The sequence below is a fragment of the Chrysochloris asiatica genome, unplaced genomic scaffold, assembly GCF_000296735.1.
Source record: "Chrysochloris asiatica unplaced genomic scaffold, ChrAsi1.0 scaffold00030, whole genome shotgun sequence".
Taxonomy (NCBI): Eukaryota; Metazoa; Chordata; class Mammalia; order Afrosoricida; family Chrysochloridae; genus Chrysochloris; species Chrysochloris asiatica.
The window spans coordinates 13341312-13358188 of NW_006408548.1; the positions used below are offsets into that span (position 1 = coordinate 13341312).

General features: G+C 39.6%; 1 protein-coding gene across 1 annotated transcript in view; it reads left to right on the forward strand.

Annotated features, from left to right (window-relative positions):
- The window catches only part of NEK10 (NIMA-related kinase 10), a 417902-nt gene that overhangs the window by 383241 nt on the left and 17784 nt on the right, over positions 1 to 16877 (forward strand). Inside the window, 1 exon segment of the mRNA XM_006851613.1 lies at positions 12677 to 12787. Within this exon segment, the coding sequence (XP_006851675.1) occupies positions 12677 to 12787 (111 nt within the window).

A 16877-nucleotide genomic window follows, 5' to 3' on the forward strand; every position in this document is an offset into this window, starting at 1 on the left:
GAGGCTTTCTGCTCCTGTAAAGATTTACAGCCTAGGAAACCCTATGCAGGGTCACTATGAGTCGGAACTGACTCCACAGCATACCATCACCATACCCACAGCTCTTTTTCTTCTTTTTGAGTTGTTCCCCTTTGGCATATGAAGGTCCTGAATACTTTACTCCATTTGCATCATCATGGTCAACTCTACTTTGAGGAGGTGTCTTTTCCCCAGTCATATTTTGAGTGCCTTACAACCTGCGGGACTAAACTTCCATCGCTATATCTGACAGTATTCTGGTGCTCTTCAACATGTTTTAATATTCAATATTCTGGTGCTGAAAGTGTTCCATTACTATTAATAAGGTTCTCACTGACTAAATACTTGGAAGTAGTCCGTTTCTCCTTCTTCCTTGTCTGTCTTTGTCTGGAAGCTCATCTGAAATGTGTCCACCATGGGTGACCCTGCTGGTATTTAACATACCTGGTTGCATAGCTTCCAGAATTACAACAATATGGAAACTACCACAGTACTACAAACTGATGGATGTTTACTTAGGTTTTAGTGATTATGCAAAGGCTTTCAACTGTGTGGATCATGACAAACTGTGGATAACTTTGTGAAGAATGGCTATTCCAGACCACTTAATTGTGCTCATGTGGAACATGTACATTAGACCAAGAGTAGTTGTTTGAACAGACCAAGGAAACACTGAATGGTTTAAAATCAGGAAATGTGTGTGCCTGGATCGTATCCTTTCGCCATGTTTATTCAATCTATGTACTGAGCAAATAATCTGAAAAGCTGTATACAATGAAGAATGTGGCATCAGGATTGGAGGATGATTCATTAACAACCTATGGATGTAGATGATACACAACCTTCCTTGCAGAAAGCCAAGAGAATTTAAAGTACTTACAGATGAATATCTAAAACTACAGCCTTCAGTATGCATTTCATCTCAATGGAAAGAAAACAAAAATTTTCCCAACTGGACCAATAAGTAATATCATGATAAATGATTAAAATATTGAAGTTGTCAAAAACCTCATTTTGCTTGGATCCAGAATCAATGCTCATGGAAGCAGCAGACAAGAAATCAAGAGACGCATTGCATAGACAAATCTGCAAAAGACCTCTATAAAGTGGTCAAGAGCAAAAATGTCAGTTTAATTACTGAGGTATGCCTGACCCAAACCGTGGCCTTTTCGGTAGCCTCATATTAGCTCACCAGCTGCTCCTTGGAAACTCTATACAGGGTCTCTAGGGGTCAAAACCCACTCGATGGCATTTCACAACAACATATACATGTAGAAGTTGGGTTATAAATAAGGAAGACTAGAAGAATTGATGCATTTGCGTGAATGTATTGGAGAAGATTTTTAAAATCACCATGGACTACCAGAGGAACAAACAAATCTGTGTTGAAGAAGTGCAACCAGAATGTTCTGTAGAAGCCAGGATGGCAAGACTTTTCTCTCATACTTTGGACATGTTATCAGGTGAGCCAGTACATGAACAAAGCATGGTAATAAAGTGGAAGGTCAGTGAAAAAGAGGAAGAGCCCCAGTTAGATGGATTACCACAGTGTCAGCAGCAATGGGTTTAAGTGTAACAATCGTGAGGATTGCATAGGACCAGGCAGCGTTTCTTTCTATTGTGTATAGGATCGCTGTGAGTCAGAGCCAACTCAACAGCACCAAATAATTACACTTTTATGGAATTAAATTATGCCTGAGTCATTATTCTATGCAAAATTTTATAATGTTGCCTGAAAACATTGACGATGAGGTGCTGACCACAGTAATAATTATTCTGATGAGATACAATAGCTTTCTAAGACTGCTGTATGTATGAAACACAAGTTGAATGAATGTTAACTTATTTTAATGGTTTTTTATGAGGATTAATTCAGGCTACTAGAACAGTAAAAGCAGTTCTGAAATCCTATGCAGCCTTACTATGAGTCGGGCGGACTCAATGGTACTTAACAACAGCAACAACTAGCTAAGAAGAAAGCAAAAAAGAAACCCTCCCCACCCCAAACCAAACCTGTTGCCATGGAGTAAAAGAATCTAATATTGATAGGTGCCAGTACTGGGGAAAGCCCTCTTTAAAGGAAACATTTAATCCACTGAGTGCACTGGCTCCATTTGATAAGCACTGACTGCAACCCACAACGTCAACAGTTCAAGTCCACCAGCTGTTCTGAGGGTGAAAGATGAGGCTTTCTGCTCCTGCATATGAGTAGGAACCTACTCAATGACACTTAACTATTAATCCACTGCTTTAAACCTTCAGAATTTGTTGTACTACACAATCACATGGTTCGTATAATGCTTGTTGCCTTTCCCTTTGAGAGCTACATCAAAGCCATCCAGGGCAACAACTTGATGATCTTGGGCAACACTGCCCTCTGGTGTTTGATTTCAGGAAATGGCAATTTGTAGTGGTAGATTGTTGTGTGCCAAAGAGTTGGTTCCAACTCATAGACACCCTGTAATGGTATTCTGTGGAGCAGCTGTTGGGTTTGAACCATGAACCTTGTGGTTAGCAGTCCAGTGTTTATTCTATAGCATCACATCATAAGGGTATATCCCCATCCCCTTACCACTCCAACCCATTGACTTGGGTGAAAAGTGTACATAAATTCCTCCCTTTCATTGTCTGTGGCGCTGTAGCAGAAGCGCTGGACTGCTATGCTCTCCTCAGAAACTCTATACAGGGTCGCTATGAGTTGGGACTGACTCGGAGGCAGTTCAACAGCAACAACAATCCTAAATTAAATTCCCCTATAGATGATATCACATATTTCAATCTCATTTTCCTTGTCATCGGTTTTAACTATTTGGTCATTAAAGCTGGGAAATCTCTCTCTTCTCTTTCTCGTTCTTTTTGTATCTTTACTCCCTCCTCTTCATTCAATATGTAATGCAAAGGACAGCAATAATTATGACTGTTTTATGAAGTGGGGTCATTAGGGTAGTAATGACATTTTGATCAAGGTAAATGAAAGCTATAGTGGCATACGAGAGTACATCACCCAGTATTTTTACTAGGGTTACAGTTCATGTATTCTTGGGTGTATTCCAAACAAAACATGTTTAAATGTATCTCTACAATTAATGGGTGGCCACAGACACATTCTCTCACTAATTAATAATGTGTTGGGTGGATTAAATTCAAGGTATAGAAATCAGCTCAGACTGTCTTTTGTGATTCTAAAGGGGTCATCTTAATAGAATAATCACGGGTGGGGATGGGTGGGGTTGGGATAGGGGCTTATTATGAAGCAGTTTTAAGGAGAGGGAAAATTGCACTGGTTAGAAAAAGACTGGGAAGTTGTGCCAAGCATTTTTTTTTCCTATTACAACAATGCACATGCTCATAAGTGTAGTAAGACCTGGCCGATGAGAATTTCATTGAGAAACCATACCCTATAATCCCATAGCCCTATTTTGCCCCTTCAGATTTCTTTTGATCTCCAAACTCAAAATTTCCATTTCTTCTAGGTTTTCAAAATTGTTGGTGTACAGTTCGTCATAGTATTCCGTTATTTTTTCATTTCCACTGGTTTTACTGTGCAGTCACCCACATCATTTCTTGTTCATGTTATTTGTATTTTCTCCTTCTCTTTTGTTATTTTTGCTGCAGTTTGTCAATTTTATTAATCCTTTCAAAGAACCAACTTCTTGCCTATTCTATCCATTGCTTTTCTATTTCCTAGTTTGTTTATTTCTGCTTTGTCCTTTATTGTTTCCTTTCTTTGGTGCCAGAAGTCTTACTTTGTTGCTGTTTTTCTAATTGTTGGAGATATTTGGTTAAGGTGTTGGTTTTGTTCTTCTTTTTTAAATGTGTGCATTTACTACTATAAATTGTCCTCCCAACATGGCTTTTCTTATGTCCCAAAGGTTTTCATAAGTTGTATTTGTTTATTCTTTTTAATGTGAATTGAGTGAAGGTTTACAGACCAGATCACCAACTCTACATTTAACAAATTATACACTTTGTTTCATTTCAATGATTACAGGCCCCTCCATGTAGACTCAAGGAATTTTTTAAATTTCATTTTTGTTTGACTTATTACCCCATAAGTTTTAAGGAGGAGGTTGTTCAGTTTCCATGTATTTGATTTTTTCCCCCTTGATATTCATATTGTTGGTTTCTAAGTTTATAGCTTGGTGATCTGAAATGATGTCTTATAGAGGTTTGATGATTTTAAATTTATTGAGGTTTACTTTGTGGCCTAACATACGGTCTATTCTGGGGAATGTTTCATGTACACTGGAAAAGAATGTATATTGTACTGTTGTGGGTTGAATGGTCTGTATATGACTATGAGGTAATGTTGGTTGAATGTGTTATTTAGTTATTTTGTGTCTTTGTTGAGTTTCTTTCTAATTCTCTCCTTCATCCAAAGTGGTGTAGTAAAATCTCCTACTATTATTATTATGTTGTTGTTGTTGTTAGGTGCCATCGAGTTGGTACCAACTCATAGTGACCCTATACACAATAGAATGAAACACTGCCCGATCCTGGGCCAACCTCCAACCTGAGGGGCTCATTTTCCGGCACTATATCTGACAGTGTTTCTCTGCTATTCATAAGGTTTTCAGTGACTAAATATTCGGAAGTAGTTCGTCACTCCTTCTTCCTAATCTGTCTTCGTCTGGAAGCTCATCTGAAACCTGTCCGCCATGGGTGACCCTGCTGGTATTTAAAATACTGGTGGCATAGCTTCCAGAATCACAGCAACTCATAAGCCACCACAGTATGACAAACCAACAGATGAGATGTGGATTATTATAGAATTGTCTATTTCTTCAGTTCTATTATAGTTTGACTTATGTATTTGGATGCTCTTTCATTGTGAGCATAAAGACTGATTATGGTTGTGTCTTCTAGTTCAATTGACCCCTTAATCATGATACGATGTACTTCTTTGTCTCTTATGCTGGTTTTTGCCTTAAAGTCTATTTTATCAGAGACTAGCGTAGTGGTTACGAATCGGGCTGCGAACCCTAAGGTCAGCGGTTCGAAACTACCAGCCGCTCCGCGGGAGAAAGATGAAGCTTTCTACTCCCGTAAAGATTTACACCCTCGGAAACCCTGTACAGGGTCGCTATGGGTCGGAACCGACTCGATGGCACTTAACAACAACAACAACAACAACTCATGTTTTTAAATTTCTTGAATGTGAACAAATCTCACTTTAATTACATAAAGCCTTCACTTACAACACATACAATAATGAACACAAGGAGTTGATGAAGTTTGAGCATATGAATATATAGAAGTCATCATATGGGGTAACAGTACCGTAGTATCCTTGATGATAACATAAACCAAGACGTCAGAGGCATTTCTTCCATTGATATATTGGTAGCACTTCCAAACACAGCTAATCAGGTACCTCTTAAATGTCAAGATGATGTTGATAAGCAGAAGAATAATGAGGACCAAACAGGTAGGATTCACAGACATTTCATTTCTGTAAGAAAAATCAGGAGGCAGATGTTATATGTACTCCTGAAGGTAGTTTGAATAAACATGCATGGTGACAGTAAGCAAGGTGCTCAGGGCAAAATTGAATATTTGGTAAAAGAAGAATGGGGTGATCCTAGCAACATGTTGATTGTAGGCACATTAAGTAGTTATTGCACATACCAGGATCATGAGAAGGGAAATTGCAATAGCAAAGCATGTGTTGGCATATCATCCCCTCCGAGTTCAAAACTGGAGAAGTGATATTACTCTGGATAAGCCAAGGTGCTCAACAGTATCAGGAGTACCAGACTCTGAGCAGAATAGTGCCAGTGAAGACACAGCAGCACAGACAGCAGCTGTTGTAGTAGAATCACCTCCTGGGTGCGACCATCTTCTTAGCTCCTTTGACCGTGGGCACAGTTGCAAGAACATAAGTCCCATTGCTTTGGCCTACAGCCTTGCCTGCTGCCAGGCTCCTCCATTGCTCCTGCTCTTTTCAAATTCATCCACCTGTAAGCCCTGACTTTCTACTTCCCCTTGAGAGCTCAGTTCTGCTCATTTTTTATTGCTATTATAGAAGTCCTACTGTAGTACTGTATGATAAGCAAGGTTGGTTTGAATTGCAAGGTCAGTTGCTCAAACTCACCAGCTGCTTTTCATAGACCCTCTACCCTGTACAGGGTGCTATGAGTCAGAATCAATTCATGGCACTTAACAAGAAGCTTGATATATTTTTTTTCTATCCTTTGCTTTTCAGTTCTTTGTGTCTTTAGTTTGATTTCTGTCTTTGTGTATCTTGTAGACAGCATATTGAAGGATCCAGTTTTCTTACCCATTCTGCTACTCTCTGTCTCTTGACTGGTACATTTGCTCCATTTATATTTAGTGTAATTATAAACAGATATGGACTGATACCTATGCAAGACCGGGCAGTGTTTCAATCTGTTGTGCATAGGGTCACTATGAGTCAGTACTGAATCAATGGCATCTAACAACAATGAATTGATTGCTGTCATTTTGATTTTTTGTGTGTGTGTGTGATGTTGTTGTGCTCCACACAATTTTCTGCACTGTGTTAATTTTGTTTGTGGATTTTCTTTTCATTTTATTTCTGTTATATTGTTTTTGTTGTTGTTAAGTGTTATCAAGTCAGTTCCCACCCATAACAACCCTGTTACAGGTTTCATAGGAGTTGCTAGTGAGTGAACTGCTGACCTTGGAGAATAAACCAAACTTGAAGTCCAGTAGCTTATTCTACATCACCAGAATGTCTACTAAATCTTTCTGATTCTCATCTTCTGTATTTTTGATGTGAAGGTGCATTCAGTTTCTTTGAGGTTACTCAATAGTTTATTAAAGTATTCCCCTTTTAAAACAGTCTGATTTATCTTGAAATCTACTTGACTTCTTCACCATTTGGAAATGCTGTGTGTACACTATTAACCTCGTTTTACTTTGTAGTTGACTTCATTATAAATTGATAGCTCTGGTTCCCTGTATTGAGTCTTATAGGTTTGTTTTACTTTAATATATACTTGTATATCTGGATGCAGTTCTGGGTGGTGTTATCATATATAGTAATCTCAGGTTACTCTCTACTGTTGTTGGTTCTTAGTCCAAAGGACCCTGTTTTGTATTTTTTGTAAAGTTGACCTCATCATTACAAATTCTTTTCCTTTCTGTTTATCAGGAAATGTCCTAAATTTGTCGTTGTATTTGAGTGACAGTTTTGCTGGATATATCTTGGCTGTCAATATTTTTTAAGAGACTTTTTATATGCCATCCTTTTGCCTTTTTGCCTGCATAATTTCTGCTGCAAAATCAGAATTTAGTTTTATTTGCTCTCCTTTGTAGGTAATTTTTCTTTTTTCCTAAACTGCTCTCAAGATTATTTCCTTGTCTTTGGTTTTGGAAAGTTTGATTTTGTATGTCTTGGTGATTTTCTTCTGGGAGCTATCCTGTTTAGGGTTAATTCAGTTTATCTTCTTATCTTTCCTGATGTTAAGGAAGTTTTCTTCCAACAACTCTTCGACAATTTTCTCTGTTCTATTTATTACCTTTTTCTGTTCTGGAATTCTGTTCACCCATGAATTATTCCTTTCAATAGTGTCCCACTTAACTCTTAGGTTTTCCTTGAATTTTCTCTTTCTTTTATCTGATTGTTCTTCTAGCATACTACTGTTGAGAGATTTCTCTGCAAGCTTATCAGTTCTGGCTTCCATTGCTTCGAATTTACTCCTTTGCCTTTTCAATGTATTGTGCTATTCTGAAATCTTACTGGATTTCTAATTGCAGGTTTCAAAACTTGCATTTATTGTCAGTTCTTGTAGTGTTTTCCTGAATTCTTCAAAAAATTTTTTCTGTATTCTCTTTGCTTTCCTTAATCTTTCTGTCAGTCCTAAATATCATTCTTTCAAATTGTTTTTCAGTTAGTTCCACTGGCTTTTCTTCTTCAGAAATGTTTTCGGGTCTGCATCATAGCCATTTGCTTATGTCATTCTTCCTAGTTTCTTTGAGCTAATATAGTCTGTTGTCTCTGTAACACTGTGGTGTTTTCATTTTGGTAATTAATTGATGATTGTATTTTGATGTGTTCTCTCACAAACTGTGTCCTGTGGTTGTAGTTAGAAAATGGGAGCATGTGCACCATTCTCCATTCACTGTTTGTTCACCTCAGTTTAGGGTGGGTTTGGCTGGTATTGGCTTTTGCCCAGTGTGTGGAACTACAGAGAGTACAGTTGTGGATGAGATGTTGGATGGGAAAGAGGAGAACCCTTCCCCACCCCCCATCACACACACAACAGGAAGCCAAACAGAATAAAGTAAGCAACCAACAATGAAAAGAGAAAATAATAAAGGAGAAGATAATTTTTAAAAGGCAGGGACCAGGAAAAAAAAAACACAATATAATAACTAAAAAGAGAAAAGATGGACAGGAAAATGGAACTATAGAAAAGAAAAGAAAAGGAAGATATAAAAATAAAAATAACCTTTATAAAAACCAGGGAGAGGGAAGATGAAAGGAGAAAGATAGTAGAGAGTAGTAAAGAAAGATCAACAAGGTGTGAGGGAAGGAGAAGATGGGAAATAACAGACAGAAGAAATGGAAAAGATGGAAAGGATAAAAAGAATAAGCAAACCAAATAATGAAACAACAAAAGGAAAAATCCAAACCCCAAACCCAAAATAAAACAATGAGCTGTTGGACTCGGAGAGGAGCTCATGTGGTGGGTGTGGGAGGGATGTGACAGTGGGGTAGAGGTCCTAGTCCCACATGGAGCTCCTGTCAGCTTTGGTGCTATCTATGCCCAGGGCACTCAATCCAAAAGTAGTTCACAGAGGCCCTTGACGAAGCTGGTTTCAGTATCTGTTAGAACCACAGGGCAGCTAGGAACAGGTTCTAACATATTGGTTAAATGTTGATCTGATAGCTCTGTGGGTTCTGTACGTCCTAAGCTGAGTCCAAGCACCAAAACTAGGAACTAAAGAGATGCAGCTAGCCCCCATCTTACACTGGCATGACTCTCAACCGTGTGACTCTGAACTTCTCGAGAGCAGAGAGGTTGGGCTGGAAGTAGATGAGGGTGGGAGCTGGCCACATCTCTGGTCAGCAGGGAAAAATAAGAAATCATACCTTTCTAGTCCCCTGTGTGACTCTGCTCTGCCAGACCACCTTCTAATGCCAAAGCTGCTCACAAAAGCTCAAGATGGTCATGCTGCATCTAGGCAGCCACTCATTAATCAGTCTCCCTCTCTCACCATTCCTGCTCAGCTTCGCTTCCAACCAAGCACTCAATCCACTTTTCTAACCTTTCTTCTGAAGTTCAGGGTTCCAGGATTTGCATCTGTGTCTACTTTATTTGGTCACTCGTATCTTTGTTGTCACTTAACAACAACAGCAGCATCTTTGTTGTAGAGGGTCCATGTAGTGAATTTGCTTGGTTCACCATCTTCCTGGAAGTCATAGCAATACTTTTGACTTATCCTTGTAAAAAGAGATCACTAGAGGCCCAATGCTGTCAAAGTATACAAGCTTTATAAGTATATTTGAAGGCTTTCTGACTCTCAAAAGACTCTTAATTCTTCTGTAAGCCTGCTCTGACTCAAGCACTAGGGTTAAAGATGCATTTAAAAAACATTTTCTAAGTGCATTGTTTCTGTTTTGTGTAATGATAGTGCATTCTGTTGTGTCAGGGATGATGGGCAGTTTTGTTTTGGCTGTAAAATCAGCTATGGTGAGCCCCATAGACCATGCTATCTCTTTTTTGCTTACCTTTGACTGCATATCACCCTGTTCCTTGTGATCATCAGGAGTCCTGGTGTGGCGCTGTGAGTTAATGCGTCAGAATGCAAAGCCATTTGAACTGCAAGGTCGGCAGTTCAGGCTCACCATTTGCTATGGGTTGAAATAGACTCAACGGCACTTAAAAACAACAACAGCACTGTGCTTATAGATAAATCTGGAGGATTCCTGGTTGAACACAGTAGAGATTCCCTTTTTAGTTAAAGCTTCACAGGTCAGAGGGCCCTCCTGTATGTTGTGGTGTACCTTCTAAAAAGGTAGACACCACATTCCTTGCAGGAGGGAGGACAGAGACAGAGGAAGCACACTAAGTTTGAACTGCCTTGTCTTCTTAATGACACACATAATTTTCATTAGCCCAAATTAGTCACATGGCACCAAACACCCTATGAGGAAGTCTAGAACATGGAGGGACAGAGGGACCTGAGGTCTGGGGTAAGGAAGGCGGTAAGGATGTGAGGCAATGGTGATGGTAATAATAATTGTGTCTGCCATATTTCTAGTTTTCAGTTTTGACTTCTGTTTGTCGGGGTCTGGCCTCAACAAGGGGTGAGTACACGAAGGTGGGGTGTCTGGCGACGATAGAGAGAGAGAGAGAAAACAGACACAAAGAACACAGAGAAAACAGACACAAAGAAGACAGACACACAGGTTTGATGCAAGCTGCCAGACAGACTGCTCGGTGGTAGACATTGCACACAGAACTAACTTTAGGTGGGATGTCTGGAGAGGCGAGAGAGAAAAGAAACACTTGGAGACCAGAGTGGATACAAGCTGACAGGCAGATAGACCTGCTGCCAAGAATGCACACAGAACTATCTCTACCCCAGTCTTTTTTAACTTTTTTCAAAGAGAAATTCAAGGACAGGACACAACGATTCACAGGAACAACCTTTAAGATATTTTCTAGGTACAACACAATTTTCTTAGCAATCTAACATTTTTATTTCTACAGGAAAAGGTTCAAGCAAACTATTATAGATTAATCTTTAGGCCTAAAGGACGTCTAACATACTTTTAACACTTAATCACTAGTGGGTATATAAGCTCATATAAAGGTTGGTTTATTATTTCTGAAGGGATTTAAGCTGTTTTTCTCTACTTTGCAAGTAAAAAATATATGCGTTTGGACAGGATTTCAAACATTTAGCTTTATTTGTTAAACTAGTAATTCTTTCTTGCTATAGTTCCAGGGAAGGTGAGAGAAGGGTCACAACCTTTCCAAGAAGGCGAGGTCTCACCTTCACATTCCGTATCCTCTATCCGGATTCCACACCCAAATGCTACATTGTTCACTATCATCACATTTCCATATACCTTCAGGGGGAAGAAGAGCATCTGGATCAAACTGATTAAACCCAGGGCAGTCTGAGGGAGTTGCCACCATTGTACTTTAATCCAATATTCCCAGAATTTACCACTCCACCTCAAGTGAATACCCCAGGCAGTTCCTCTCCAGAACCTCCCTGCTTAACCCCAGTAAACCTGTCCTTGTTCGTCCTCTGAGAAAGTTTTGCTGCCTCATTTCTAGGGGGAAATTCAGTTTTATTAATGTCCATGGATATCAAGAGCTCATGTTCTAAGTTAATATTAAACATAACTGAATAATCAAATAAGGAGCAGTTCACTCATCCCAGGTTGCTATCGCTTGTACCTCAGAAAGATTCGTTCCCAGGACCCTACGCACTGCCAACACAGTGGAGACATTAAGAGAGGCATTATAAAAACCATTTTCTCAGAAGCTACAATTACTGGAGTTCGAAGCATAGAATGAGTGATAGGACTAAAGAAAATGATACAGAGCTAGCCCAACAGTGAGTTTGTAAAAGCCAATGAACCCAGGACGTCCAGAGGTTACTTCCTTGAGCCCTCAGGGTCCCTGGCTAGCAAGCCTGAGAGCGGCCATCGTGTTGGATTTTTGTCCATGGCACTGGTCCTCAGCATCTCAGTACTTGTGGTCTCCTACATCTGTTCTTGTTTTTATCTTGGAAGCTCCTGCTACCACATTTATCTTCCCACTCTAGCCTCTTCCATATTTTTTCAAACAATGGTTCATTTTCCTCTATTTTTACATCCTCTCCTGTTTTAAACAAAACTGAACATCATTATCACCCTGAGGCTCCTTAGAATTCTCTTTTTTTCCTTCTGTTACCTTTCTCCCAGGCTTTACTTCATCCCTCTTTCTTCTCAGCTTCCCAAGACCTTTCATTTCTTTGAATAAATCTAATTTTCAGAGCATTATAAAATTCATTTTTTGAAATCCCCATGTTCATCCAATCACCCTATTTTCTAAGACTTTGCAGTGACTGCCTATGACTTACTTATTAAATCTGACTCTTCCTGGCTCTGTCCTAATATATCCTAATTCATTCCCTCCCGCTTATGGATAAGATTTATCTCTAAAATCTGATCTCTGTCTAGCTTAATTTTCAGGAACACTCATAAGCAGGCATTTGACTATGTACTAATAAAGGTCTTGTACTCTATAGTAGTAAATCCCCTCAGGACAAGAGCCAGTGCTAGGATGTTTAACACATTTCTGGGCATGCTGTAAGTGCCTGAAGGTCGGAGAAAATGTATTTTACCTGGTCAAGGCTACAAAATTCATTTTATGTGTGTAATTGACAAGTCATTTCATTTTAGGTGAAATAATACCAATAACATGAAAAATAAGATCAATGAAAGCAGACTTTGGAAAGAGACTAAAATAATATATTTTACTCCTCTTAGATTGTAGAATGAAGAATTATCACATAGAGATAACCACATGCCATTTGGAGTAAAATCTAAATTCTTTAGTCCTGTTGAATGAATATTGTTACATTGACGATCAGTAAATGCTTTGAGTGAGTTGTCTGTGCCTCACTAACAATTTGATTATAATGACTGTTTTTTCATTTCATGCAGCTTCCGCCAGCTTTACACCACAATTTGAAAAGAAGGGTTATAGAGAGATTCAAAAAATCCCTCTTCAGCCAGCAGAGTAACCCCTGCAATTTGAAATCTGAAATTAAAAAGGTACAGTACTCTCTATATAGGAATTATTTTGGTTAGCAAAAGCACATTATGAGAGTTGTATTATATACCTATTTTATTTTGTACTTTCAGTCCTGTCTCTAAAGAAAATTATCACTGCTTAAGAAACTAGGATTATTTTTTCCCACTGATTTTCTCACCTTTACTTCTGTAATCACCATTTTCAGAAGGCTGATAGGAAGCTCTCTGAACATTATTGCACGTTTGTCAAATAATATTGCTGTTAAATGCCGTCAAGTTGATTCTGACTCATAGTGACCCTGTATAACCTTTCTGAGGAGCAGCTGGTGGGTTTGAACAGTCAACCTTGTGATTTGCAGTATAGTGCTGATCCTATAGTGCTACACCAGAAATCTAATAGTAAGTGCTATTAAATAATAAGTGTTACTAAAAATATTTAACTTTGAATGTACATATTATAACATCTTTTACAGGATTATGTTTCAGTATTTTATTAGAATAATGTTGAGCAAGCCCTAAATTGAAAGTTGGGGCTGAAATTTTGTCCCTAGCTAGCTTTGCCAAACTGAACAAGTCATTTAATCATCTGAAACCTTGTTGTTTTTTTTAAATCATTCGTGAGGGTTGAAGTTTCTTCACTTCTTTGTTTTCTGCAGTCTGATAAATTTGTAAATATTTCTTTGCATAAATATGAAAACTAACTCACAAACACAATCAGTCACCAGACAAGAGGCAAATTGTTTGCCACTGGTGTATACAACTTGATGATACGGTATCCCTTTGTCCAGCCTGGTAGCCATGTTAGATACAGCCCAAGGAGGCAGTCATAAACTCCGATTCTCTTATTCCTGAAATGGTCTGTTGTTGTTCTTAGGTGCCATCGAGTTGGTACCAACCCACAGTGACCTTATGCACAGCAGAACAAAACACTGCCCGATCCTGGGCCAACTCACTGATGTTGCCATGCTTGAGTCCATCGATGCTGCCACTTGGCCAATCCATCTCGTTGGGGGTCTTTCTCTTTTCCTCTGACCTTCCACCTTACCAAACATGATATCCTTCTCCAGCGACTGCTCCCTCCTGACAATATGTCCAAAGTATGAGAGACGAAGTTTGGCCATCTTGGCCTCTAAGGAGCACTCTGGCTGCACTTCTTCCAAAACAGATCTATTGGTTCTTTTGGCAGCCCATGGCACTTTCAATATTCTCCTCCAACACCATAACTCAAAGGCATCAATTCTTCTACGATCTTCCTTATTCACTGTCCAGCTTTTGCTTGCATATGAGGTTATTGAAAACACCATGGCTTGGGTCAGGCGCACCTTAGTCCTCAAGCTAACATCTTTGCTCTTCAACACTTTCAAAAGGTCTTGTGCAGCAGATTTGCTTAATGCAATATGTCATTTAATCTCTTGACTGCTGCTTCCTTGAGTGTTGATAGTTGATCCAAGAAGAATGAAATCCTTGACAACTTCAATCTTTTCTCCATTGATAAGAATGTTGTTTATTGGTCCAGTGGTGAGGATATTTGTTTTCTTGACATTGAGATGTAATCCATACCCAAAGCTGTGCTCTTTGATCTTCATCAGTAAATGTTTTAAGTCCTCTTCACTTTCAGCAAGCAAGGTTGTATCATCTGCATATCGCAGGTTGTTAACGAGTCTTCCTCCAATCCTGATGCCACTTTTTCTTCATAGAACCCAGCTTCTCAGATTATTTGTTCAGCATACAGGTTGAATAAGTATGGTGAAAGAATACAACCTTGTCACACGACCTTTCTTAATTTTAAACCATTCAGTGTTCCCATGTTCTGTTTGAACAACTGCCTCTTAGTCCAGGTATAGATTTCTCATGAGCACAATTAAGTGTTCTGGAATACTCATACTTTGCATTGTTGTCCATAGCTTGTCATGATCCACACAATCGAAAGCGTTTGCGTAGTTAATAAGGCACAGGTAAACATCTTTCTGATATTCTCTGCTTTCAGCCAAGATCTATCGGACATCAGTAGTGATATCCTTCATTCCACGGCCTCTTCTGAATCCGCTTGAACCTCTGGAAGTTCTCTGTCAATGTATGATTGTAGCAGTTTCTGTTTTACCTTTTGCAAAACTTTACTCTCATGAGATATCAAAGACATTGTCTGATGATTTCTGCATTCTGTTGGGTCACCTCTCTTTGGAATGGGCATAAATATAGATGTCTTCCAATCAGTCGGCCAGATAGCTGTCTTCCAAATTTCTTGGCAGAGATGAGTGAGTGCCTCCTGTGCCACCTCACTTTTTGAAAGATTTCAATTTTTATTCCATCAATTCCTGGTGCCTTGTTCTTTGCCAATTCCTTTAATCCACCTTGGACTTCCTCCCTAAGTATCAATGGCTCTGGATCATATGCTACCTCTTGAAATGGTTGAATATTAACCATTTCCTTTTGGGACAGTGACTCTGTGTATTCCTTCCATCTTCTCTTGATGCTTTCTGCATCATTCAATACTTTGCCCAGAGAATCTTTCAATAACGAAAGTCGAGGCTTGAATTTTTTCTTGGGTTCCCCCAGCTTGAGAAATGCTGAGCGTGCTGTTCCTTTTTGGTTTTCTGATTCCAGATCTTTGCACATTTTGTTGTAATATTTGGCTTTATCTTCTCAAGCTAATCTTTGAAAATTTCTGTTCAGATCTTGGACATCCTCATTTCTTCCATTTGCTTTAGCATCTCTGTGCTAGAGAGCAAGTTTCAGTGTCTCTTCTGACATCCATTTTGACCTTTTCCTTCTTTCTTGTCTTCTCAATGAAGGTTAGGCAGGTTAGCATGGGATAAATGGGAAAGAGGTAAATGATGTATGCACAACCTTGAAACAACAGGATTCGGGATATAGTGATTGAGCCATGGTTTGAAAGGGTAAAATAGGGAAATAATGTTAAGATGCTTGGCTGTTTTTTGAATCTTGGTTTTCCTTGCCTACATTTGTGAAATAGACTCTTTTTTTTGGGGGGGGGGTGTGGATGAGGAATAGCCAGAAACATCACAAAGAAAGCTTGTAAGTCTGTCTTCAGCCTAAAACTGATTGAAATACCTTAAAGGGGGCTAGAAATTTCCCATTGAAAGAGACCTCCTGTGGAGCTTTTGCATTGCATAAGACCATAGTTGGAAACCAGAAACCCATCCAGAATTGTCTGATGTGGGAAATTTCCACTGGAAAGGACAAGTAGACCAGGCTGGAGCAGCTAGAAGAACAGACGGTACTTCGTGAAGAAAGACCAGCAGGAAAAATCAGAAACAATAATGGCAGTATGATTGATTACTACAAGAACAAGTAAGCTGTTTGCCCGTGAGCCATCAAGGCAAGTGGTCAGGTCCCCTCAGAGCAAACTCCCTTCCAAGGCTAAGACTCAAGGGGAATACACGAGCAGGCATGTGGTCTAGCTGGTGACCATGTTGGTCACTAAAAAGGGGAAGAGAGTGAAAAAACAGCAATGTCATTGGGATCTAAGTCCATCCACATCCAATAGACTCCTGTGAACCTGGGTGGAGACCTGGATGGCCAGCAATATGGCAAGACCCGGGGACTCCTGGGCCCAGAGGCAGTGGCATGGCCACAGAGGACTAGAGCAGAGAGTGAAGCGTCCAGCTGATATGAAGTGAGGGGAGATGCACAAGAACACCCATACTTGCAGATAGCACGCACTTGACCTGGCTTCGATGGCTGGATGATTAGAACTCAACTAGAAGAAGAAAGAAGAGGGAACAACAACAACAAAAAACCCCGATTAACCCACTACAATATGATGAACTTTACATATACGTATGGATGTAGTAGCTCAAAAAAGGGAACAAATCTTTACAGCAAGGATCACTCCCACCCCCTCGGTACACAGAGTTGTCAGGGATGGGCAACTTAGACATTGGCTACCCAAAATTGGGGTGGGGGTTATAAAGGCAAGAAGTGACTGCCTTACAAGCTTTCAAGAGGGAGTCTAGTTCCAGATGGGGCAGGGGTAGGTAGAACCTCCACTGAATGATTTCCAATCTGTTGGGACCGGACTGGCGAAAGGAAATGGGGATAAGACTCTTGTGGTACAATAGTGAATAATTGCCATCAGGACTGAGTGTGA